Source organism: Hibiscus syriacus, unplaced genomic scaffold (assembly GCF_006381635.1).
Source record: "Hibiscus syriacus cultivar Baekdansim isolate YM2019G1 unplaced genomic scaffold, ASM638163v2 tig00110328_pilon, whole genome shotgun sequence".
Lineage (NCBI taxonomy): Eukaryota > Viridiplantae > Streptophyta > Magnoliopsida > Malvales > Malvaceae > Hibiscus > Hibiscus syriacus.
In genome coordinates, this window is record NW_024062685.1 from 530,619 (window position 1) to 554,634 (window position 24,016).

General features: G+C 37.0%; 3 protein-coding genes and 2 pseudogenes across 4 annotated transcripts; 3 read left to right on the top strand and 2 right to left on the bottom strand.

Moving 5' to 3' along the window:
• Positions 1-440: 440 nt before the first annotated feature.
• On the bottom strand, positions 441-1,620 carry LOC120118412 (annotated as a pseudogene).
• A 380-nt stretch (positions 1,621-2,000) lies between these two features.
• LOC120118410 lies at positions 2,001-23,829 on the bottom strand (annotated as a pseudogene).
• On the top strand, positions 15,265-17,096 carry LOC120118795 (putative receptor-like protein kinase At3g47110). Its single transcript, XM_039138768.1, has 2 exons — positions 15,265-15,284; positions 15,533-17,096. The coding sequence occupies exons 1-2, from the start codon at positions 15,265-15,267 to the stop codon at positions 17,094-17,096; spliced, it is 1,584 nt and encodes a 527-aa protein (XP_038994699.1).
• LOC120118409 (probable LRR receptor-like serine/threonine-protein kinase At3g47570) lies at positions 17,078-20,778 on the top strand. Of its 2 annotated transcripts, none has more exons than XM_039138443.1 (2): positions 17,078-18,158; positions 20,373-20,778. In XM_039138443.1, the coding sequence occupies exons 1-2, from the start codon at positions 17,096-17,098 to the stop codon at positions 20,762-20,764; spliced, it is 1,455 nt and encodes a 484-aa protein (XP_038994374.1). In that variant the 5' UTR covers positions 17,078-17,095; the 3' UTR covers positions 20,765-20,778. The 2 variants fall into 2 exon arrangements, with proteins under 2 accessions (XP_038994374.1, XP_038994375.1); XM_039138444.1 differs by lacking the exon at positions 20,373-20,778 and adding an exon at positions 18,247-18,738.
• LOC120118408 (probable dolichyl pyrophosphate Glc1Man9GlcNAc2 alpha-1,3-glucosyltransferase) lies at positions 21,088-23,469 on the top strand. The gene is made up of 4 exons (XM_039138442.1): positions 21,088-21,825; positions 22,085-22,291; positions 22,552-22,789; positions 23,048-23,469. Exons 1-4 carry the CDS (start codon positions 21,088-21,090, stop codon positions 23,458-23,460), a joined length of 1,596 nt encoding a protein of 531 aa, XP_038994373.1. The 3' UTR covers positions 23,461-23,469.
• Positions 23,830-24,016: the final 187 nt, after the last annotated feature.

The following is a 24,016-nucleotide window of genomic DNA, read 5'->3' on the forward strand; positions in this document are numbered from 1 at the left end:
TTTCAAAATCATACATAAAATTTAGTTTTTGTTTCATTTTAGTACACTGTTCAAAATTTAATATTATTTTTTTGAAAAAATTGATAATTTATGTACTAAACGTATTAAGTTTTTAACAATGAGATACAAATGAAACAAAAATTAAACATTAAATATGATTTTTTTTAAAAATACCTAAAACTACCAAAATTAATAGTTTAGGTAATAAATAGGTAATTTACCCTAATATTGTTGCCCTCCCTACTTTGAGGTGTGCCATTTTACTTGAAATTTTATGGCAGTGAATCACTTCAATTATTATGAATTAATAAAAAGTAGAATGTTTCAGTTGAAGGAAATGTTTTGGTGTTCAATTAAATATTGGTTGCTGCCTTGAAGCTTCAATGGTGTGGAGTAGCTAAAGCAGTGAGTGGAGAAGAAACAGTCACGATAACCTTTATTTGCATGAACCTCACAATTAAAATGCAATCACATGGATTTGGAAAGGGTTTTCGGATTTATTTGTGAAATTATACACCGAGATAAAACAATAAAGAATTGTACGGTGAGCAGAGGACCTTTATCCAATGCCACCGCTACATATCCCCGTGAGCGACCCCGGGAATCTACAAAGAGGCCCCGCCATCGATGCCTTTTCATCCTCTTCATCATCATAATCACCGGCCGGAGGATGAGTCGCCGCCGACGCAGGAGGCAACACCCTCCCATCGGCAAACAATGACCGTCCATTCCTCGCCTCGTGATGCTCATCGTGCGCTGTCCCCATCACTCCCTCAAGCTCCTTCGCCGCCGTACAGTAAAACGCCCCGTCTCCGAACCTCCTCTCCACCTCCAGGAACTCTCCGAGAGAAGCCGGCTTGGAATCCCCGTCCCTGCATATCTGCCAACCTCCTCCGCCTCCTCCCTAAACGTTCCGCCCCGAACGCAGCCGTCAGCGATCTCCTCTTCTTGGGTTCGATACGGAAGCCGAACCGGCGTTCGCGGGTTGGATCTCGCGGTGGTGACGGGAAGGAGCTCGGAAAGTAACAGCTGGGAAACTCCATTAGAGTACCCAATGTGGTGCTTCTATCTGGAAAAACGAACCTGTCGACTTCATTCACGCTCAAAAAAAAAAAGAAAAAGACCAAAGAACATCAAATGAAAATATATAATGCATGCAACAACGGTACTAATCCAATTAGATTCAACCAATAAAACTACCAAAAATAAAATGGGTAATGAAAACTTACCTCGGTGTCGAGATCGAGGAGTAGACGGATGAGATGGTGGGGGAGGACGGAGGCAGGCAGATCGGAGGGATCTAGCATTTGTTGTTGTTGTTATGGGATTTAGATGTTAGAAGAGAAAAGACATTTGTGGTGGGTGGGGTAATTGTAGCTAAAACAACGAGAGGAAGAAAGGGCAGAAATGGTGGTGTGTACTGATGGATAAAGTGTTTTCCCACCCCCTCTTGGGCTTTTGGATTTGTGAATTTCATCATTATTGTCCGTATCTTTTGCTCTTCACCTTGTTTTTTTTTTAATCCTTAAAATGGTTTCCATGAGATCAATTTGTCTGAATAGATGATATCAAACTTCGAAACTATTTAAGGCTCATTATTGTCCACGTATCATTATTGACATCATTTCAGAAGTACCGTATTGTTATTCCTATAAAATGTCAGTAAGATGTACAGTGTTATCGCTTCATAATTAACTAATATATGCAATCAGCTGACATAACAGGTAATTGCTTTTCAGCAGCCAATGTGAGTGAGCAATATCAAGATCAAAGATCCAATCAATTGGGTGTGTATATATCCTCTGGTTGTGACATAAATATAATGAAAAGAAATCAAAACATACCCAGGATTTCAACTCCTGAGAACATTTTATGCCTTCCATTGTTGTTATGAATCAGGGAAAAATTGCACAAAATATATGATAAATTCAGTGGTTAGCTGCCAATTCCTTTCTATAAATAAAGATGTCTGCAAAATTGAAGCAGAGGTAACTCCTCCATCAAGTGTGTCTATCGAAAAACTTTCGATTGCAACCGAGAATGCAGCAAAGCCAGCACAGCCAACACATGCTGCTTTCGGACCGGCTATAAACACGCAAACAGAACTGAGATGTAAGATAAATCAAGGAACCGAAAACAAAATGAATTGTGAACATCATTATAGCTGGCAAACATGGGAGGTTAACTTTTGACAGTGAAATCGGAGATCATAAGTTAGGGGAAAAATGCAAAGCTAAGACATCATCAATAATTATTTGTTTGAACCACCACTCATATGAGCAAGAAGCTAACCTAAAATAAAGTAGTTCGATTCGTGTGAGTTTACGATGTAATGAGATATTTCAATTCCCTAAAGTAAAAGGTTAACTCCTCTCCTACCATGTATAGAACAACGGGAAAGTACATCTGCTTTCTTCCATCTTCCCGCATTCTAAAACTAATGATATTCATGCAAGAATAACCAAAAGATATTGTAACGATGCATGAAAGGATTTTACAAAGAACTACCAAAATTTATCAGGAATTGAAAGAACAAAACTTTTCAAATGAACAAGTGTTATCAACCGACTCTAAATTAAATTGCCACTTGTTTTCTATGCTAACTAAGTTATGAACACCAACCCTAACAGTATCGAAGAACAGTGAGAAAGTATATACCTTTCGCTGACATTGTTCCTCCAGTTACACATCCAGCAACAACAGTATGGTGTCATGTTTGGCCCGAGCCTTTAAAAAAAACATGAATACGAGTTCAGATTCCAATTCCTTTCAATGTGCATGTGAATGTGAGTGTGTTTGAATTCTAACTTCTAGTTTCTGCATACTACCTTCTCAACAACACATTCGACGGCAGAAAATACAACGCCCATAACTGCAAATGTTTTTGCAGAACTCCAGCTTCTGTCCCATTTGCTTTAAGTTATAAATTAACTGTTGCCTTCCACTCATTTGTTCTTGCATTATAGGATTATCCAATGCACCCAGAAACACGCCCATCATGAATCCCAACCCACCTCCTGCAAATATCATCAAATATATTAAAACCCCTAAAACCTTACTTAGACCTCCAAAATCCAAGAAAGATCAATGCAAAAGGTAAATATTTACTACTTTATTCCAATAATTCCTCACAAAGATCAATTCAAATTCAAATATTTAGTAAACTATCCAGTTCTTTTCCTCTCTTTTCTTGATTGCCAAACAAATTATCAATCATAATTTTTTTTTTGGCTGAATCAATAAGAACAATTTTATTTTAGCATAGAAACACAAATACAAGCATAAATAAAGATCTACAACATCATCGTAAAAACATAGAAACCACTATGCCTAAAGCAACTCGAATGTAAACTCAGCTAAAGAATTAGCTCCCCTAATCGAATCAAACAACCCTGCTGCTGCACTTTAATCGATCAGCGCAAAGCTATTTAAACCATCATCCTTTGATTCAATGGCAATTAACCACTTTATCGCGCCAAATTAAATGAAATAAACCAAAACAAAAAAGAGAGTAGAAAATACTAAAAGAATTAAATGAAACCGGAATTTGGGACTTACCCATGACTCCACTGGCGACGCTACGAACAGCACAGTTATTCCAAACTTCTTGAGCACGAATCTCCTCCATGCTTGGCATTCGAATAGCTTGAATCTGAGACTGCTCTGCTTCATTTGAGCTTGGAACTTGGGTTTTCACATCGTTCTCTGAGCTGGAAGCCGCCATTTTAAAACTAAACTCCGTCTCCACTGAAGAAAAGGGAAATGTGGTGGGTTGAGCCGCCGAACTTGGATGGAAGTTCTCTTCTAATGGTTCAAAAAGGCAAACCCCTTGGCTTGGGCTGGAATAACTGTAGCAGAATTAATTGGACTGGCCCCTTCTCTCTGGGTTCGTTAACTAAGCTTTGGGTATCTCTCTTGTACTCTTGAGCAGGGCTCGATTGAAAATCTGGTATAAGAAAAATATATATTTATTTAAACAAAAAGACAGCAATCAGGCCGAACCATTTACACAATTTTATACATCATTGGGCTGCAACAATTCCCATTCATTAGGTAACAATCCTTTTTCTACTTTTTTTTTTCATTGATCCTCCACTTAAATTTAAAGATGAAACAGACTTCAATCAGAACTGCCAAAGCAACGGAGGCATCCGCAACATCTGGAAATGCTTTGGGGTCAGTCCTTGGCGTCGGAGTGTCATGGTCCACTGATTTGCCAAGTGATCGAATGAAAATCCGAGATGTGTCGAGAGAGTTTAACGATGTTAGAAATGTGCTTCTTGTACCGGACTTCAGTGCATCAAAGAAGACGTATAATAATTTCGATAGCGGGGATGCAATCTGATGCTAGACGTTTCCATAGTATTTCCTCAAATTAGATTAAACAAAATGGCTAAATATGGTTTTAGTTCCTCTAGTATGGTAAGGTAATATTTGAACTATAATTATTTTTTACTTCCCGGTCCTACAAAGCTTTACCCTGACAAATCAAATTAACTCGTGTCGTAAACCTGACTTTGACGAGTGAATCTTCCAACAATAACTTTGTATACATGATTGCTTTAATTATTTTAGTTAAAATAGTTATGTGTTAATTCTCCCATGTAAGATTCTTTTGGAATGAAATCATACCCTTTCACCAAGAAAATTAACATTTAAATTTATTATTATTAATCACTATTAATGACTTTTTTATTAATCTAGGGTGATTACAAGTGGTAGTATCTGCAGACATTCATTTTCATTCGTATTTTTTATTATAATATGTAGTATATGTATCATATGATATGAATACTATATTATATATTATAATTATAATAAACATATATTAATTGTTTTTCGTTTTGTCTTTAGGATCAGACCCTAAGCCCATTACAAATAAAAAACACACTCGTAGTCCAACAGTGGACCCAACAACTCGCGCAACCCGAATCCAAGTCCTCAACCCGAAGCCAACCTGGAGCATCCAGAACCGGCCTGCTGGAGTGACCCACATCGATTAGGGTTGTTGAAACCCTAACCCTATCTCTTAAGCGGTACATGCTCCCTTCTCTCCCCTACGCCACTTTTCACGGTAGTAAACCCCAACGACCGAGTTTCTCATCTCCGCAACGTCCGGCGCAAGAAAGGAAAGCAAAAAAATAACAAGCATCAGCGTTATACTCAGAATCAAACGCTCAATATAGCCTAAAAATAGGATTTTTTTTAACTTATAAATTGATGTAATCGAGCACAAGGGGGACACGATTGACAGGCAATATTACGAGACAAATACAGAGAAGAAATGAGAGAAACTGAAACACGAAAATCACGGGAGGAACAGAGGAAGACTCGAACGAAAACGAAAAAAATAAAAAAAATACCAGATTCATTCGAAGTTAAAAAAAAGAACCGTTCGAGGGGATCCTGGAGGAAACCAGAAATCATTTCTCAAATACAAAGAAGGAAACAAAGAGCCAAGTAAAAAACCTGACATTTCCATTCGAATAAGGCAATTTTCGTTCACCAGAGCCAAGAACCTTCAAAAGGGGTAATTTCAATCGAAAAAAGGTAATTACTCGAATCAAATTTTTAAATTTAAATTCTTAATTTTCACAATTAAAGACAACCGACAAATTAATTGGTACCGAAAGGGCGGTTCAAGGGTGCTAATCATTCCTTGACCGTAACCAACTCCCGAACCCGACATATTTCTGGTAAAATACAGATCAGGTAAGATGGTGTCCGACCTACCTAAATGTTTTAAAATGGTCGGTGGTGACTCTAACCCAATTATTCAAGTTGAAGCCCAATTTTGGGTCCACCCGAAAGACAGCCGCGACAGCTTGACGACTCTGCTGGAGACAGGTAACTGAGTCAGGCCGAAATTAATTTTCGGTTGTCTTTTTGCGAAAATAGCAAATTTTAATTTATTTATTCGATTCCAATTATTTACCTTTGATTATTTTTCAAATAAATAGTTGTACTAACGTTTTTTAATGATTTCAGATTTTCAAAGTTTTTTCATCTAAAGCTCTATACCCGAGCTCTGAACCCCTGCGTGAGAATTTATTCTCTGTGCGGGCCTAGCAAGTAGCCTTCGGGATTCATATACCTTATGTCTTCGTGTGAATTTATTCACCGTACGGGCATAAGGGAATGTATCATCTCGAGTTTAACTTAGTCCACACAAGCTTGTAATGGGCTTAGGACTAAGGGTCTGGCAAGCCCAATGGGGCACCGACAAGAAGAACTCGAGTACCTTCTTTAGAACCTAAACCGGGAGACTATGGAGAAATAGAGCCTACCCCAAAACCCCATTTCAAACCCTAAGACATTTTTTCCCTAACTATGTTTTTTTCCCTCATACTCTTATTTCTTTCTTTTGTCATTTTTTTATATTTTTTTATTTTACTAACTTTTTGCCTCTGTATTTTTTAAGCAGTTGCATCATAACAAGAGGTCATTGATCCCTAAAAAAGGTGTTTGTTACACATAAAATAATCTGAATTAATGGAAAAAGGAGTTGTAATACAAGAGATGAAAATGCAGAGGACAGTCTATAAGGCGACTATGTGTCACATTCAATCCAAAAGATGTGGTGCCCACAATTGAAGAGTATATCATTCTACTGCATTATAAATGACTCAGAATGAACCGGGTCTACATCAAGCGCAATGAAAGTCTATCTTTGAAGAACTGATTGACAGAGGTTGCAAGGGCAAGATGAAGGTTATTGATATTGGAGTCCCTTAAAAGACAACAATGGCAAATGATAGCTGAAATTGGAGATCATTCCTGTCGAATTCAAGAAACAGACAAATGAACTTTACATATCAATTGAGGGCTCTAATGACGTATTCGTTATGAACATGCTCAACAAAAGATAAATGCCCGAGATGCAGTCATTCGAGACTTCTTGGGCCAATACAAAAAGCAACTCAACATTAGCACGGTTCATCCAGAGAAGCCGGAGCGGTACGACAGATTATTCAACCGGTGACAGACAAACGCAGAATACTAGTCAACATGTCAGAAGCTGTCATGATATTTTTGGTCTCTTAAAAGTAAAACACTTTTTCCCCAATAAGGATTATTCATAATAACAGGCATATTTTTTTGGATCAATGCCTCAGACATTTCATGCATCATGCATTTAGACATATTTTTCATTTTGTTATTTTCTTTGCATTCGCATTAACTAACGAAAGAGTGCTTCAATAAAAGGAATAAATATTGGATACACCACCTCAAGCGTTGGACACATCCCATCCGTATAACACCCGCTTGAAAAAGAGGCGAATGGAGGCCAGAATCATTCAAATCGAAGATAATATGGAAAAACTGCAGAAAGAGCTAGAGGATAAGATGCCTCAGAATAGTCAAAGTACCCTGGAGTCCATCAAGAAGAACCAGGAGTCCTTGGTCGATCAAATTATGGCCAAGTTATCAGGTCTCCAACAAGCCAGTATACCAGGGGCAGGTTCATCTAAAAGAGTCACTATACCACCAACCCCACAATTGATTGTCTCACCTGGGATCTTACCCGGATTACAAGTGGACTCATCTACTATCAAGGGGAAAGCCATATCTGGTGCAAATATACAAGCTTCCGCAACCAACACTGACAAACATCCGGAAGACTATTATATCCTAGATTTTGACGAGGAGGATAAGACAAAGAAAATGGAAGAAAAGATCAAGATGTTAGAAGATCAGATGAACATAGTCCAAGGGGACCATGATTATTATGGAGTGGACGCAATAGAGATGAGCTTGATTCCAGATTTGGTGCTTCCACCAAAGTTTAAGGTCCCTGAGTTCGAGAAATTCGATGGGAATAGATGTCCCTTAGCCCACATCACTATGTTCTGTCAGAAGATGACGGGATATGGGGGAAATGACCAACTCCTGATTCACTGTTTTCAAGAGAACATGTTCGGTTCAGCTATCCGGTGGTACAACCATCTCAGCCGAACTCATATCAAGACATGGAAAGACTTACCAAGTCTTTCTTAGAACAGTACAAGCATATCAATAATATGAGACTAGACCGGGTTATGCTACAAAGCCTAGAGAAAAAACACAATGAAAGTTTCCGACAATACGCACAACGATGGAGGGATTTGGTTGTGCAAGTTCATTCACCTTTGGATGAAAAATAAACCAGGAAGCTGTTTCTACAAACCCTGAAGACGCCTTACTTCGGGCACCTAGTGGCAATTACATCGGGAACTTTCTCAGATCTAGTTATGGCTGGTGAGATGATCGAGCTAGCTATAAAACAAGGAAAAATTGAGGGAAGTGACTCCAGTGAGAAGCCTCCCATGAAGAACAAAGAGCGAGAGATCAACAATATCAACACCTACAATACTCATATCAACCACTGTAGAGAACCAAGGAATGAAATGGAATCTTACCTGACTAATTTGGGGATTAGACCTCATAATATCTTCCATAAAAAGACTCACATCAGTCCAATCCCAATGACATATGAGGAGTTACTCCCCAACACTAGTTGAGAAGAATCTTGTGACTCTGGTTCAGTCCAAACCTAGAGAGGCCCCATATCCTGAAGGCCATGATATTAACTCTATATGCAACTATCATATTGGCTGTGGGGCATTGAAACGTAAGGTCCGAGATCTGATCGATTCAGGGGCATTGACTTTCAATGTGTAATAAGGCATTCTGATCGAGTTGATTAGGGCATCCATCAGGAGTTTTGTTGTGTTCTAATCTTGTTTGAAATTGTTTTTCTTTTTTGTTTCTTATGTTCAAAAGTCACTTGACATTCAAACATTTTAAATAAAATGCTTCATTCTGAGGAAATGAACAAATTTTAATCTTGAATTCCTTGAATATCACCTTAATTAAAAGCTTTTTAAATTGAGGTTGTAAATATATGACAAATGATAAGATTGAACCCTGTAAAACAAAGACCCATTGATCGTAATTTAAAAGATACAACAGACTACACGCTCTTCTCTTATGGGGATCGAACTAGTTTTCTCTTCTCATGAAGATTCCATCAAGGAGCGGATAAATTGGGGCATCTAGTACATGAAATTGCAAAGCTAATTGGTTTCTACTTCTATTAACGATGTTCAATGATGATCATGATCTTCTCAGATGGAATGGTCAAGTAGATGAATCTAATTTAGGTCAGTTGCTTTGGAATTGAACTCTAAAGATGAGATTTTCTGACATTCAAAAACACCTAGACTATAACAGGTTTTTCTTAACAAACTTAAGAAATTAGACCCGTATACCCACATTATAATATTATTTATATACAATAAAGCTTTAGTTGTCCTTCTAGAGTAATTGGTTAAACGCCCCGACTTTATGGATAATATTCAGCTAGCCTGATAAAGGTGATTATATTATACAATAAAGCTTGAGCTGTCCCTCTAAGGCAATTGGTTAAACGCCCTGACTTTATGGATAAGATTCAGCTAACCTGATAAAGGTATTTACATATTGAGTTGTCCCTCTAGAGCAATTGGTAAACACCACAGCTTTATGGATTCGGCTAGCCATTTAATGACAAATTTAAATAAGGAGTTTTGGTAAAAATTGACTAAGGGAGTTAAGGAACACCTATTATAGTCAAATACACACGAGCACTCAAGAATCTCATTTTTAGACCGATATTTCTGCACTACCTTTGTTAGAGGAGCTTACAAAACTTGAACAAATGGAAGATTTCAGAGAAATGAAACAGAAGTGTTCTAAAAGGTCTAGCCATTGATTTTGCTAGTTGTGTCATTTTGTTCGCCTCCGATCAAAATGCCAAATCAAGAAAGAGGGGCATGCCATGATCTTCACGATGACCGAATCGATGAAACAAACCTTAATAACCCACCTCTAAACCAACTTTTCAATCTTGATATTTGTCAAAGGTTTGCAGCTATCAAAGATTAAAAGAGCATTTGATTCTTTTGATATCCAATGAACTCCGGTTTTATGATTTGCTTCAATTGTGAAACCTAGAAGGAGGTAATATTTTTCAAAATTTTGAAAATTCAAAGGAAAAAAGCATTTTCAAACAAGATGAGTTCTCTAGAAGCATGTCTTGGAAATCAACGAATATCTCTTCGAAGCTCAAGATTGAAGTTGGGGCATGAGAAGCCAATTTTTTTGGGGCAAAATTTATTGGAGCAAGGAAAATAAATTATCTTAGGTTGAGGTTTGCAAGAGTACACCCTGATGGAAATGAAAACAAACTGAGTCAGAGATAGAATGAAGACTGCTCACATAATTATTCCCTTCACAGATCAACATTATGTACATCGGATTTAAGCATATTGAAGAATCCAATATCAAGAATCAGAAATTCAAGATTCCAACATCAAGAGTCATCGAGACTGACAACCAGAGATTGAGATTTCTCTCCAAACCCTAAAATAACATGTTTCGCATATATATTTTAGGCATACATAAGAGCATCACATCCATAGCATCGCATATATGCATAATTTTGCACATTCATCCTAGAGTCAATTTCAACTTCACAGCGAAAGATATTGAACTCAAAAGAAGTGCAATTTACAAGTGTGGATCTTAACATCACAATGAAGAACATCCAATTAAAAGCTCAATTTCACAGCGAATGAGCCATCCACGATTTCAACTTCACGAAGAAGGATATCATGCCCGTTGAAGTGATTTGGTGTCATAACAAACATGTCATCCACAAATTTAACTTCCTTAAGTCAACGATTAAAGCTTCTGAAAGGATTTCTTTAACATGCATGAACAAGCAGATTATCGATCACCTTTGAGATTGTTTCTCTAGAAACAAGGGGTCGCCTCACTCAAGACTAATTTACTCAAAACAAAGTTTTGTCTCTCTCGAGACATTTTCTCTTAAAACAAATTTTGTCTTTCTTGAGACGGTTTCCCTTGAAACAAAAACTTCGAATTTGTTTTCCTTGAAATAGAGTTTTGTCTCTCTTGAGACAGTTTCTCTTAAAACAAATTTTGTCTCTCTTGAGACATTTTCTCTTAAAACAAATTTTGTCTCTATTGAGACAGTTTCCCTTGAAACAAAATCTTTGAATCTGTTTTCCTTAAAACAAATTTCGTCTCCCTTGAGACAGTTTCTTTTAAAACAAATTTTGTCTCTCTTGAGACGGTTTCCCTTGAAACAAAATCCTTGAATATGTTTTCCTTTAAACAAATTTCGTCTCTCTCGAGATAGTTTCTCTTGAAGCACCAATCTTTGAAATTGTTTCTCTTGAAACACAAAAAAAAACCTTTGAAACAATTTTTCTTGAAACACAAAAAAAATCTTGGGAAATTTTCTTTTGAACACAAAAACCTTTGAAATTGTTTCTCTTGAAAAAAAAAACCTTTGAAAATATTTCTCTTGAAACCCTGAATCTTCAAGTTCAGTTACGCTTGGCTCAAAGGCACATCATTTGTAGCATAGCTTAAGTCGAGAAAAGTTGTCTGTCAACGAATACATTTCGAGTTCGATCTCATTCAGCTTGAGTGTCTATCAACCACTTGGTGAAGTCAAAGAATTACTCTCCAGTCGGATTTTTAAACCAAGGACTTTAAACCGAGAAGAAGACCGAAGTTGACTACAATTTGGCAACGAGAAGCCACGTTCCAATTCAAATTCCAGACTACGCCTTCAATTCCATATCATTTCAGGATGGACTCAACTTCACGAAAGAGGAACCATCCACAACTCCATTCGAAAGGGAGTTATTCTTTAACTCCACCGAATGAAAATTTGTGTCCTTTTGTCTTTGTTCTATTTTTTGTTCTACGAAAAAGGACAAAAAGGGGCATCTGTAGACACTCATTTTCGTCCGTATTTTTTATTATAATATATAGTATATGTATCATATGATATGAATATTATATTATATATTATATATTATAATTATAATAAACATATATTATTATTATTATTTCGTTTTGTCTTCAGGATCAGACCCTAAGCCCATTACAAATAAAAAACACGCTCGTAGTCCAACAGTGGACCCAACAACTCGTGCAACCCAGATCCAAGTCCTCAACCCGAAGCCAACCTGGAGCATCTAGAACCGGCCTGCTGGAGTGACCCATATCGATTAGGGTTGTTGAAACCCTAACCCTATCTCTTAAGTGGTACATGCTCCCTTCTCTCCCCTGCGCCACTTTTCACGTCAGTACACCCCAACGACCGGGTTTCTCATCTCCGCAACGTCCGACGCAAGAAAGGCAAGCCAAAAAACAACAAGCATCAGTGTTTTACTCGGAATCAAACGCTCAATATAGCCTAAAAATATGATTTTTTTTTAACTTATAAATTGATGTAAACCGAGCACAAGGGGACACGATTGACAGGCAAATATTACGAGACAAATACAGAGAAGAAACGAGAGAAACAGAAACACAAAAAATCACGGGAGGAACAGAGGAAGACTCGAACGAAAACCAGAAAAAAAAAAGGTACCAGATTCATTCGAAGTTAAAAAAAAAGAGAACCGTTCGAGGGGATCCATTGGAGAAAACCAGAAATCATATCTCAAATACAAAGAAGGAAACAAAGAGCCAAGTAAAAAACCTGACCTTTCCATTCGAAGAAGGCAATTTTCGTTCACCACAGCCAATAACCTTCAAAAGGGGTAATTTCAATCGATCAAAGGTAATTATTCGAATCAAATTTTTAAATTTAAATTCTTAATTTTCGCAATTAAAGACAATCGACAAATTAATTGGTACCGAATAAAAAAAAGGGTACCAGATTCATTCGAAGTTAAAAAAAAAGAGAACCGTTCGAGGGGATCCAGTGGAGAAAACCAGAAATCATTTCTCAAATACAAAGAAGGAAACAAAGATCCAAGTAAAAAACCTGACCTTTCCATTCGAAGAAGGCAATTTTCGTTCACCAGAGCCAAGAACCTTCAAAAGGGGTAATTTCAATCGGTCAAAGGTAATTATTCGAATCAAATTTTTAAATTTAAATTTAAATTCTTAATTTTCACAATTAAAGACAACCGACAAATTAATTGGTACCGAAAGGGCGGTTCAAGAGTGCTAATTCTTCATTGACCGTAACTGACTCACGAACCCGACATATTTCTGGTAAAATACAGATCATGTAAGATGGTGTCCGACCTACCTAAATGTTTTAAAATGGTCGGTGGTGACTCTAACCCAATTATTCAAGTTGAAGCCCAATTCCGGGTCCACCCGAAAGACGGCCGCGACAATATCAATATTATACAGTTGATGATACTCAAATCCGAAACATCTAGAGATAACAGTCATACCTCTAACAACCGAGGATGCTTAATTCGTATAATTAATGAAATTTTTATACAATACTAATTGCGTGATCGAATAATAAAATAAAATAAATTATATTTACCATAAATCATATAAAAACTCTTTCATGCCGATTACAATATGTTATATATGATCCTTTCCTTTCACTTAAGTTATAAGTTCTATAGTTATTAGGAATAAAATTATTCTTTCTCCTCTTAGGAAGTAGAAATTATTTTTGAAAAATCGAACCGATCAATCCATGTCAACCAGCTAAGAAAACAGCAATTTATTTCTTATTGTATTGACTTGACTTAAACAATACGGTCGAACATTAATTTCATGCAATAATGAGCCTTAAGAATTGAGATTTTCTTGCATGTGGCAAGACTAAGCTAAAGCCATTCATACCACCAGTTTTTTAGAGTAGTTTCTTCATTAGTCCAAAATAAAAGTCAATAATATTAAACATTCTCAAATTATAACTTTTTTATTTAGAATAATTACATTCGATCGGTTGGCTAAGTTACTCACTTTTGTTCCCTTATATTTTTTTTAGGTTATGAGTTTTAGTCTCGCTAAAAGTATTTTTCTTTTTTTTCATAGAGTTTCATTTATCTCCCCTCTAGATAAGATTAGAATTATATTTAAAATTTGTCAAAAAATTTATTTAAATTAATTTTTAAATTTTACAGTTTCATCTTTGAATTATTTAAATTATCAGTGTATATAGTTTTAATGTAACACCCTTAATCCATATACGTATTCGTATAAATAGCGTTTTCTACAAATTTCAGATTGAAAATCTAACAGAATAAAAATCCTTCTTTTTAAGGTAAACTATCCATTCATGTAACCAAAATATATAAAATTTTCAAAATTACACTTTAGATCCCTAAATGTTTCTAATTTTATACTTTAGTCACCAACTTTCAAAATTTTCATTTTAGTCACTTGTTGAAATTTTTGGGTATTACATTTAATCCCTTTCCTTTTTTTAAAAAAAACTGTTAATAAATTTGTTAAGTGTATTGTAATCACCTATGTGGAACATTTAAATAGTTAATTAAGTCATAAAGAAATAGTTTTAATGTAAAGTTAAACAAACAACAAAGCTTCAAAATTGAGAATATCACCCTTTTTATTTGTTCTTTCCATCCTTCGAGTTTATTGGTATTTATATCAAGGATTGTTGTTGTTTAATGAGTCCTGCATTTGTAATAGAAGTTTATTGAATCTTAAAAAATAAATTATATGACGAAATATCCTTATGGATGGTGTTTTATGTATGCCTTAAGTTATTTATCTCGTATTTTGATTCATCAATTTAGTGTAAGAATTTGATTGAACATGTACATACAGTTTCATGATGAATTTAAAATCAATTTAGATTGATAATTATAGTTTAGGGATATCTAAATGATTATAGTTTAGGGATATCTTATATAATTAACTCTTAAAAATATTAAAATTTCTAAGACAGCCTTAAGGGATTGTTGTTATATTGTCCTGAGTTCGAGTACCACATATGTAGGATATAATTGTTCATCGTCAAATGGTTGAGAGACTTTGAATAAATATTGCATTGTATTCGCCCTAGATTTATATATAAAAAAAGTCTTTCAAATTTTCTTTTTATTCAATTTAATTTCCTTAATATTTAGTCTAAAATTGACCCCTATTTATTTTACAATCTAGTTAAATATTTAATACAATCTAATAAAAATAAATAAAAAATTATAGAATAATATTAAATAAAAATAAAAATAAATACAGTTAATTTCAGATTAAATAATATTTGTAAGGATTAAATTCAATAAAGAACGTGAAAGGACAGAACATAAAAAGGAAACACTACTTGAGAAAACGACCGAGTAAAAAATATACTTAAAAGAGATAACTTTTTTAAACCAAATCTACCAAAGACATAAAACACTATCCACAGCATTCTAAATCGAAACTAAAATACCTATTACAAGTTAGCCATCACTATTTTCGTGTGCCGTGAGGACCGGAATGGGTGGTGGAAATAACAAGTATTTTCCTGGGAAATAAATCATTGTTGAAATAGGGAGAATTTAACATGTAGTACGCGTCACGCCACTCACAATTTTCTATTAGTTGACTTTGCTGAATATTTCTAGTCTATCTTGAAATATTTGGAGGGACTGTAATTGCCTTTAAAAAGGAACCAAAAACAGAAGAAGGGTCATTAGTATTTGAATTTCCCTACAGATACCATGTTATCGAAGCTACTAAGTTGCATTCTTTTCCTGTTTTGCAGTCTTTGTAAGTTGGATCATGTTAAATCCAGGACATCAAGGAATGAGACTGAAATACAAGCATTGCTGGCCATCAAGGCTCGAATACCTCTTGATCCTTACGGGGTCTTCAACTCCTGGAATGATTCTCTACATTTCTGCAACTGGCCAGGAGTAATATGCGGTCGCCGGCATCGGAGAGTGACCGTCCTACATCTATCATCACTCAAGCTGGCAGGTGACCTTTCTCCCCACATAGCCAACCTCACGTTCCTTAGGGTGATCGATCTCGGGAACAATAGCTTCCGTGGTCAAATCCCTCGAGAAGTGACTCGATTGCGTCGTCTAGAGGCATTGCTTCTCACTAACAACTCCTTCCAAGGTGAACTTCCAAGAAACCTTAGTCATTGTTCGAACCTAAAAGTCATCGACATAGTGGGAAATACGCTCGGTGGGGAAATACATGCCGAGATCGGTTCATTGTCTAGCCTCCAAACTCTTCAACTAACCAGGAACAACTTCATAGGAACAATTCCACCGTCATTAGGGAACATCTCTTCTCTACTTCATCTTTCCCTGATGCAGAACCACCTCGAAGGAAACATTCCAAGTGAGCTCGGCCACCTCACCAAACTAAAATTTCTTCAGTTGTCTTTAAACAAGCTCTCTGGTACAGTTCCTAATAAACTATATAATATCTCATCCATTTATTTTTTTTCTTTAGCTGATAACCAGTTACAAGGTCAGATCCCTCCTTACATAGGCTTGACCCTTCCTAATCTTGAGTTCGTTTCTCTCGGGGAAAACAACTTTTCAGGGCCAATTCCAACATCAATAGTCAATTTCTCCAGGCTCGTAAGCCTTGAACTGGGTGTAAATGCACTGGCAGGACCGATACCAAGGAATTTGGGAAGCCTTCAAAATATAGAATACTTGAACTTAGGTACCAACTTCCTTGAGAGTTCCAATGATTTAAGTTTTCTCACTTCATTGACTAACTGCACCAATCTTGTTTTCTTAGCTTTATCCAAAAATAACCTCACAGGCATTTTGCCTGATTCAATTGGGAATCTCTCTGCAAATCTCAATCAATTGCGAATTCAAACCAATTATATATCCGGTACCATACCGAAAGAGATGGGAAACCTTGTAGGCTTGGAGTGGCTTGGACTATATGGAAACATGCTGACAGGCAGTATACCTGATTCTGTTGGAAAATTTTCCAAGATGAAATATTTCGGTGCTTTCATAAATAGAATCACAGGGGAAATTCCTCATTCTTTGGGAAATCTAACCCAACTAATTCAGCTCAGCCTATTTGATAATTTGCTGGAAGGACGCATACCAACATCTTTGGGTAACTGCAGTTACTTGGTACTATTGGATCTATCAAGGAATCGTCTTAATGGCATGATACCGAAGGAAGTTATCGGTCCCTGTTCCTTCTCAATACAACTTTACTTTGATTCAAATAGTTTAACGGGAACTTTGCCACCAGAGATTGGAAACTGCAAAAATCTCAACGTGTTGGATGTATCAAGGAACAAACTTCATGGGGAGATTCCAACCTCTCTTCAAACTGTGTGATGCTAGAATATCTCTACCTGCGGGGGAACTCTTTTGAAGGAACTATTCCTTCTTCATTCCAAAAATTGAGAAGCATGCAAGTTCTTGATGTCTCCCACAATAATCTCTCAGGCCTAATACCAGAGTTTCTAGCTGAACTTCCCTTTTTCACCAATCTCAACTTGTCTTTCAATAGCTTTGAAGGCAAAGTGCCAACGAAAGGAGTGTTCAACAACATCAGTGCATTCTCGGTTGTTGGAAACAACAAGTTATGCGGAGGGATTGAGCCACTTCGATTGCCTGATTGTTCTACAGAAATTGCAAAGAAAGGGAAGAACTTTCGACGCAGTGCGATAATTGCATCCAGTATTGTCCTCTTCGCTGTTTTGTTCTTCATTTCTCTTGTTGCAATCAAACGACGGCTCAGCTTGTCAAGAAAGAAAGAGGGCCTTGCCACACCTTTGGATAAGAAACACCCACAACTTTCCTACGCTGAGCTCCTTCATGCGACCGACAGTTTCTCTTTAGCCAACTTAATTGGCAAGGGAAGATATGGTTCAGTCTATAAAGGGATTCTAAGTGGTGATGATCAAACAACAGTTGCTGTGAAAGTACTTAATCTTCAACAGCAGGGTGCCGATCGGACTTTCAAGGCTGAATGTGAAGCCCTTAGGAAGCTTAGGCATCGAAATCTCGTCAAGGTCATTACATCTTGCTCCAGCATAGATTTTCAAGGTAACAATTTCAAAGCCTTGGTGCTCGAGCTCTTGCCAAATGGGAGCTTAGAAACTTGGTTACATCCAAGTTCAACCGAGTTACACAATTCACCAATCTTAAATCTAATTCAGAGGCTCAACATTGCCATTGATGTTGCCTCCGCATTAGATTATCTTCATTCCCAATTTGACAAGCCGGTAGTCCATTGTGACTTAAAGCCGAGCAATGTTCTTCTAGACACCGACTTTACAGCCCATATTAGTGATTTTGGCCTAACAAGGTTTCTTTCGGATACAACTGAGCAATCCATTACTGAGCAAAGCAGTTCTATGGGAATAAGAGGAACCATTGGATATATTCCTCCAGGTAATTCCGTTCCACATTAATAAATTTGATGCAATTTTGTATTTGATACAATGCTATTCATCCTAATGACCAATATTTGGAATTGCAGAATACGGAATAGGAAAGGAAATATCAACACATGGTGATGTGTTTAGCTATGGCATCGTTCTAATGGAGCTGTTTACAGGCAAAAGGCCCACTGACAACATATTTACAGGAGAGTTGAGTCTACGTGAATATGTTAAGACGGCCATGGCTGATCATGTGGTGGAGATAGTTGATACTTGGCTCAAATTTGAAAATAAAGCAGCAGTCAATCAAAATTGCCAAAGTAGCAACATCTGGAAATGCTTGGACTCGGTGCTTAGCATAGGAGTGTCATGCTCGGCAGATTCGCCGAACGAACGATGAGCATCGGAGATGTTCTGAGAAACTTCAAAAGGCTAGAAATATGCTTCTTGAAGATCAAAGGAGAAGTGCGTTACAAACTTCAGTGCATCACAGAAGACGTTAGAAATTTATACCAAAGAGATGTTATAAACATGATATTTTGATGCAATGCTGCTAAGCATTTCCATAGACTGTATTTTCTTAATTTAGATTAAATAAAAGGGCCACATAAGTTTTTGGTCCCTCTACTATGCTAAACTTCTCTTATTATTATCAAAATTTCTCCACTCTTTGTTCCATCTATCCATCTCAACCAGCTGATAGAATTGCATTTATTTGCCATTTTAGGGACTTGACTTTAAACAATACGGTTGAACATTACTTTATGCAGTAATGATGCGGCATAAAACTTGACATTTGCTTGCATGTGCCAACACTACACTAGGGCCATTCGTGCTAGCAGTTATTTTTTAGGGTAGTTTCATTGTCGTTCCAAAGTTAGAAATAGATTCAATTGTACTAGACGTCCCTAAACTATGACTTTCATTCTAAATTAATTCTTAAACTTTAAATCGTTTTAATTTCATTCCCAAACTATCAATATAAGCCAATCAAATTCTTACGTTAATAAAACAAACAATAAATTTGGATGTGGAGTATTTAAATAGGTAAGTAAGAAATAAATAAATAAATAAATAAATTTAATGAAAAGTAAAACAAACAACAAAACCCTAAAAATCTATTTCATAAACCAAAATTCTAAATTTCAATTTCAATTTAAAGGAATTCAAATCAAAGCTATTATCACTAAGCTTCTCAGGTTAAACACAAATTTTATCTTGCTTCGTTTTTCTAGGGATAATTTAATTAATATTTTGCATTAGCTCAAAGTTGAGGCAAAGTACCTAACGGAGTGTTTGACAGCATCAGTGCATTCTCCATCGTTGGAAACGACTTATGCGGAGGGATCAAGCCACTTCGATTGACTACTTGTCCTACAGAAATTGCAAAGAAAAGTAAAAACTTCCCACTTAGAGCGATAATTGTGACTAGTATTATCCTCTTTGTTGTTTTGTTCTTAATATGCCTCTTTGCAATCAAACGACGGGTCACGGGTCAGCTTGTCAAAAAAGAGAGAGGGCATTATCAGCCCATCAGGGAAGAAACATCTTAAACTTTCCTACGCCGAGCTCCTCCATGCCACTGATGATTTCTCTTCAGCCAACTTAATTGGTAAGGGAAGATATGGTTCGGTCTATAAAGGGATTCTAAGTGGTGATGATCAAACAACAGTTGCTGTGAAAGTACTTAATCTTCAACAGCGGGGTGCCAACAGGGCTTTCAAGGCTGAATGTGAAGCCCCTAGGAAGCTTAGGCATCGGAATCTCGTCAGGGTCATTACTTCTTGCTCAAGCATGGATTTTCAAGGTAACGACTTCAAAGCCTTGATGTTCGAACTCATGTCAAAAGGGAGCTTAGAAACTTGGTGACATCCGAGTTCAACGGACGTACACAATTCACCAAGCTTAAATCTAATTCAGAGGCTCAACATTGCCATTGATGTAGCCTCTGCATTAGATTATCTTCATTCCCAATTCGATAACTCGGTCATCCATGGTGATTTAATGCCGAGCAATATTCTTCTTGATGCCGACCTTACAGCCCATATTAGTGATTTTGGCCTAACAAAGTTTCTTTCGGAGGCAACCGAGCAAAGCAGTTCGATGGGTATAAGAGGAACCGTGGGATATATTCTTCCAGGTAATTCCGTTAGTAAAGAACTTCATGCATTTTTGTATTAGATATAATTATATTCATCCTGATGACCAATGTTTGGAATTGCAGAATATGGAATGGGAAAGGAAATATCAACACACGGTGATGTGTACAGCTATGGCATAGTTTTAATGGAGCTGTTTACAGGCAAAAGACCCACCGACAGCATGTTCACTGGAAAGTTGAGCCTGGGTGAGCCTGTTAAGACGGCCATGCCTGATCATGTGGCGGAGATAGTTGATACTTGGCTCAATTTTGAAGGTGAAGCAGCCGTCAATCAAAATGGTCAAAGCAGCAGAGGCATCGACAACATTTGGAAATGTTTGGGCTCGGTGCTTAGCATAGGAGTGTCATGCTCGGCTGATTCGCCAAACGAACGAATGAACATCGGAGATGTGCTGAGAGAACTTCAGATGGCTAGAAACATGCTTCTTGAAGATCAAAGGAGAGGAGCGTTATAAGCTTCAGTGCATCAAAGAAGTAATAAATTTGTACCAAAAAGATGTTATAAACATTTGGATGCAATGCTGGTAGGCATTTCCCTGGTCAGTATTTTCCCAAATTAGATTAAATGAAAAGGTTTCATATGGTTTTTTACCTCTACTATGTTAAAATTTGAAATACAAATTCTCTAATTCGATGTCATTTGTTCGTCTATTTCTATAATGTTATTAATAAGTCCAACTTGAACAAATTGTCAATTTCCATTACTTGTTACTTAACGTTGCCGTAAACCCAGTTCGTGAAATCCGTAGTGTTTTCTCGGCTGTGTTGTAATTGTGGGATGAAACTGCAAGAGAGTCCACGATCGCCGGCATCCATAACACAACTCCTTTGGTTTTTCGGCATAGCCACCGTCGTAAAGCTGCTACTAATCCCAGCCTACTACAGCACGGACCTGGAAGTCCACCGCCACTGGCTGGCCATTACCCACTCTCTTCCTCTCGGTCAATGGTACTACGACGAGACGAGTGAATGGACCCTCGATTACCCTCCTTTCTTTGCCTACTTCGAACGCTTCCTCTCCTTCTTTGCTCCTCTAATTGACCCATGGATCGTCCATCTCCATCACGGCCTTAGTTACAAAGCCGATTCCTCCATTTATTTCCAGAGGATATCAGTGATCGTCTCAGATTTGTTTCTACAATATGGGGTTCACATATCGACTCGAAATTTGGCTTCTCTAAAGCGGAATTTGGTATGGGTGTTTGTGATTTGGTCTCCGGGACTCCTTATTGTGGACCACCTCCATTTTCAGTACAATGGGTTTTTGTTTGGCTGGTTGTTGTTGTCGATCTCGTTTTTAGCGCAAGGTAGGGATTTGATGGGTGGCTTTATGTTTGCTGTGTTGTTGTGCTTTAAGCATTTGTTTGCGGTGGCGGCCCCTGTTTATTTTGTTTACTTGCTGAGGCATTACTGTCGAGGTGGCCTGGTTCGGGGTTTTGCTCGGCTTTCTGTTTTGGGAGCTATTGTTGTGGCCGTTTTCGCAGCTGCATATGGGCCATTTGTTTATCATGGACAGGTAATTCATCTTCGATTTATTGTAAAGAACTTGATATACTGTTGAATTTTGACAGATTTATTAGATAACTAAATATTGGAAGAGCTTGATATAAAAAAATGATAGCTTTGCTTCACAGATTTAAAAAAGTTAGGGAAGTGCATGTTGTTTAGCAAGTTTTCTAGTTCTACTTATTAGTCGTGCTGTAAGTGCTAATGCCTAAAGCCATTAATTACCTTGTTATGTATAGTGAATTAAGTGTGCAGCAAATACCTTGCAGATACAACAAGTCATCCGCCGAATGTTTCCTTTTGGCAGGGGACTCTGCCATGCTTACTGGGCTCCAAACTTTTGGGTTTTCTATATAGTGTTAGATAAAGGAATTGCTTTCTTGCTGAGGAAATTTGGGTTCGATATTCCATCACCAGTAGCTTCATTCACAGGTGGACTAGTTGGCGATGCATCACCGTTTGCTGTATTACCTCGGGTAAGGAGATTCGGTTAATATAGTAGGATGGATCTTGGTACATAATTGCCAATCAATTTGATATTCATGTCGATACCTACTCCCTTATCCCTTTGATAAACATGTCCTCAGCAACGAGTAGAGGCATTGGTTGTTAGCTGTGTTGTTCGATATTGTTCCTTGTTTATATGTAACATTTGATGAGATGCTATTTCCGTTTTGTCTATGGTAAACTTACTGATTAATCTGTCTTATTATATTGGATCTCTATGAAATGGCAGATAACACCCATGACAACCTTCATTATGGTCCTGCTTGCCTTATCTCCTTGTCTTTTTAAAACTTGGAGGTATCCCAGGCCGAGGCTGATTGCCAGATCGGTCGCCTATGCATACACGTGTGGTTTTTTATTTGGGTGGCATATTCATGAGAAAGCATCACTACACATATCTATCCCCCTTGCTCTTGTTGCTGTGGAAAGTTTGGAGGACTCAAAGCATTATTTCTTGTTATCCGTAGGTAATCCTTCTCCTCTCTGTTATCTCTTGTTCGACTTTCAAACTTGTACAGGTATTACACTTGAGCAGAACCTTGGCATTGTCTATTCATCCATGGTTTCAGTTGCTTTCATTCACATTTTTGTCTAATTTTTATTATCAGGTGGATAACTTGAAATGAATTTCATCAAACTAAAATATTGACATGTAGTTTATCACTTACGAGCATGAAATTTCGAAAACTAACGTGCATGTTGTTCCACATATGTTGTTGCAACAGTGTCTTGCTACTCGCTCTTTCCCCTTATATACGAGGCCCAAGAATACCCGATAAAAGTATTGCTGTTGCTGTTGCTGCTACACACGATCCTGATGTGGTTCTGTTTTTCCGCACTATTCCCGAAGATCATAGGGACAAAGGGCTCTTTGCAGTCTGATAAGAAGGCCACTCAATCTGATTCGAAGGGAATTTCCAGAACCGCTGCTGAGAAACAATGGTTCGAGCTCGGTTGGGTCGCAAAGAGTTACCTCTTAGGTGTTGTGGTGGTAGAGACATGGGGTCAATTTTTGCATCCTTACCTTCTCGGTGACAAGCTTCCCTTTCTACCTCTAATGTTGATCTCAATGTATTGTGCAATAGGGATTTCTTACTCTTGGATCTGGCAACTGAAACGGATAATCATACTCTCCTGACTTCACTTGGCTTGCTTTATTTCTATTATATATGAGGACATTCTTGATTAATTGTGCTTTGTTATTCTAGCAAGTAGATTTTTAGTTTTCCACATTTTTTAATATTTTATAAATTTTAATAATTTTAATATTATTTTTTTCACAAAATGTTAAAAATAAATGACAAAATCTGGCGTTTTAGGAATTTTTTTCGATTAATATTTAGTATGAAAAAGATATTAAAACTAAAAATATTTTGTTATAATCCATTTTAAAATCAATTAATTTTAAATTTTTGAAAAAACTCAAATAATTTATAAAAAAAAAGTTTCTTTATTTTTTAATTTTTAGTATAACTTATTTTCTAATAATAAATCATTTTAACATAAAAACCCCAATAGGTTAAATCCTATAATTTAAACTCGGGCGTATTTCACTCGAATTCCCTCCCGTATATACATGGACGACCCATTCCCGCCCAGTAGTTTCCCATACCGAGTACCGGATTTCTCGGTCACTGTTCTGTGATATTAACCTGCCTTGGTTCCCACCATCCCGCTCCCTCCAAATACTTTCT

Bases quoted from the DNA above. Each gene is read 5' to 3' on its own strand.
- LOC120118409 (XM_039138443.1), top strand. From the start codon at position 17,096: ATGCTAGAATATCTCTACCTGCGGGGGAACTCTTTTGAAGGAACTATT. The intron at 18,159-20,372 runs GTAATTCCGTTC...TTGGAATTGCAG, and splicing joins CATTGGATATATTCCTCCAG to AATATGGAATGGGAAAGGAA.
- LOC120118408 (XM_039138442.1), top strand. From the start codon at position 21,088: ATGAAACTGCAAGAGAGTCCACGATCGCCGGCATCCATAACACAACTC. The intron at 21,826-22,084 runs GTAATTCATCTT...AATACCTTGCAG, and splicing joins CATTTGTTTATCATGGACAG to ATACAACAAGTCATCCGCCG. The intron at 22,292-22,551 runs GTAAGGAGATTC...ATGAAATGGCAG, and splicing joins CGTTTGCTGTATTACCTCGG to ATAACACCCATGACAACCTT.
- LOC120118795 (XM_039138768.1), top strand. From the start codon at position 15,265: ATGGGTGGTGGAAATAACAA. The intron at 15,285-15,532 runs GTATTTTCCTGG...CCTGTTTTGCAG, and splicing joins ATGGGTGGTGGAAATAACAA to TCTTTGTAAGTTGGATCATG.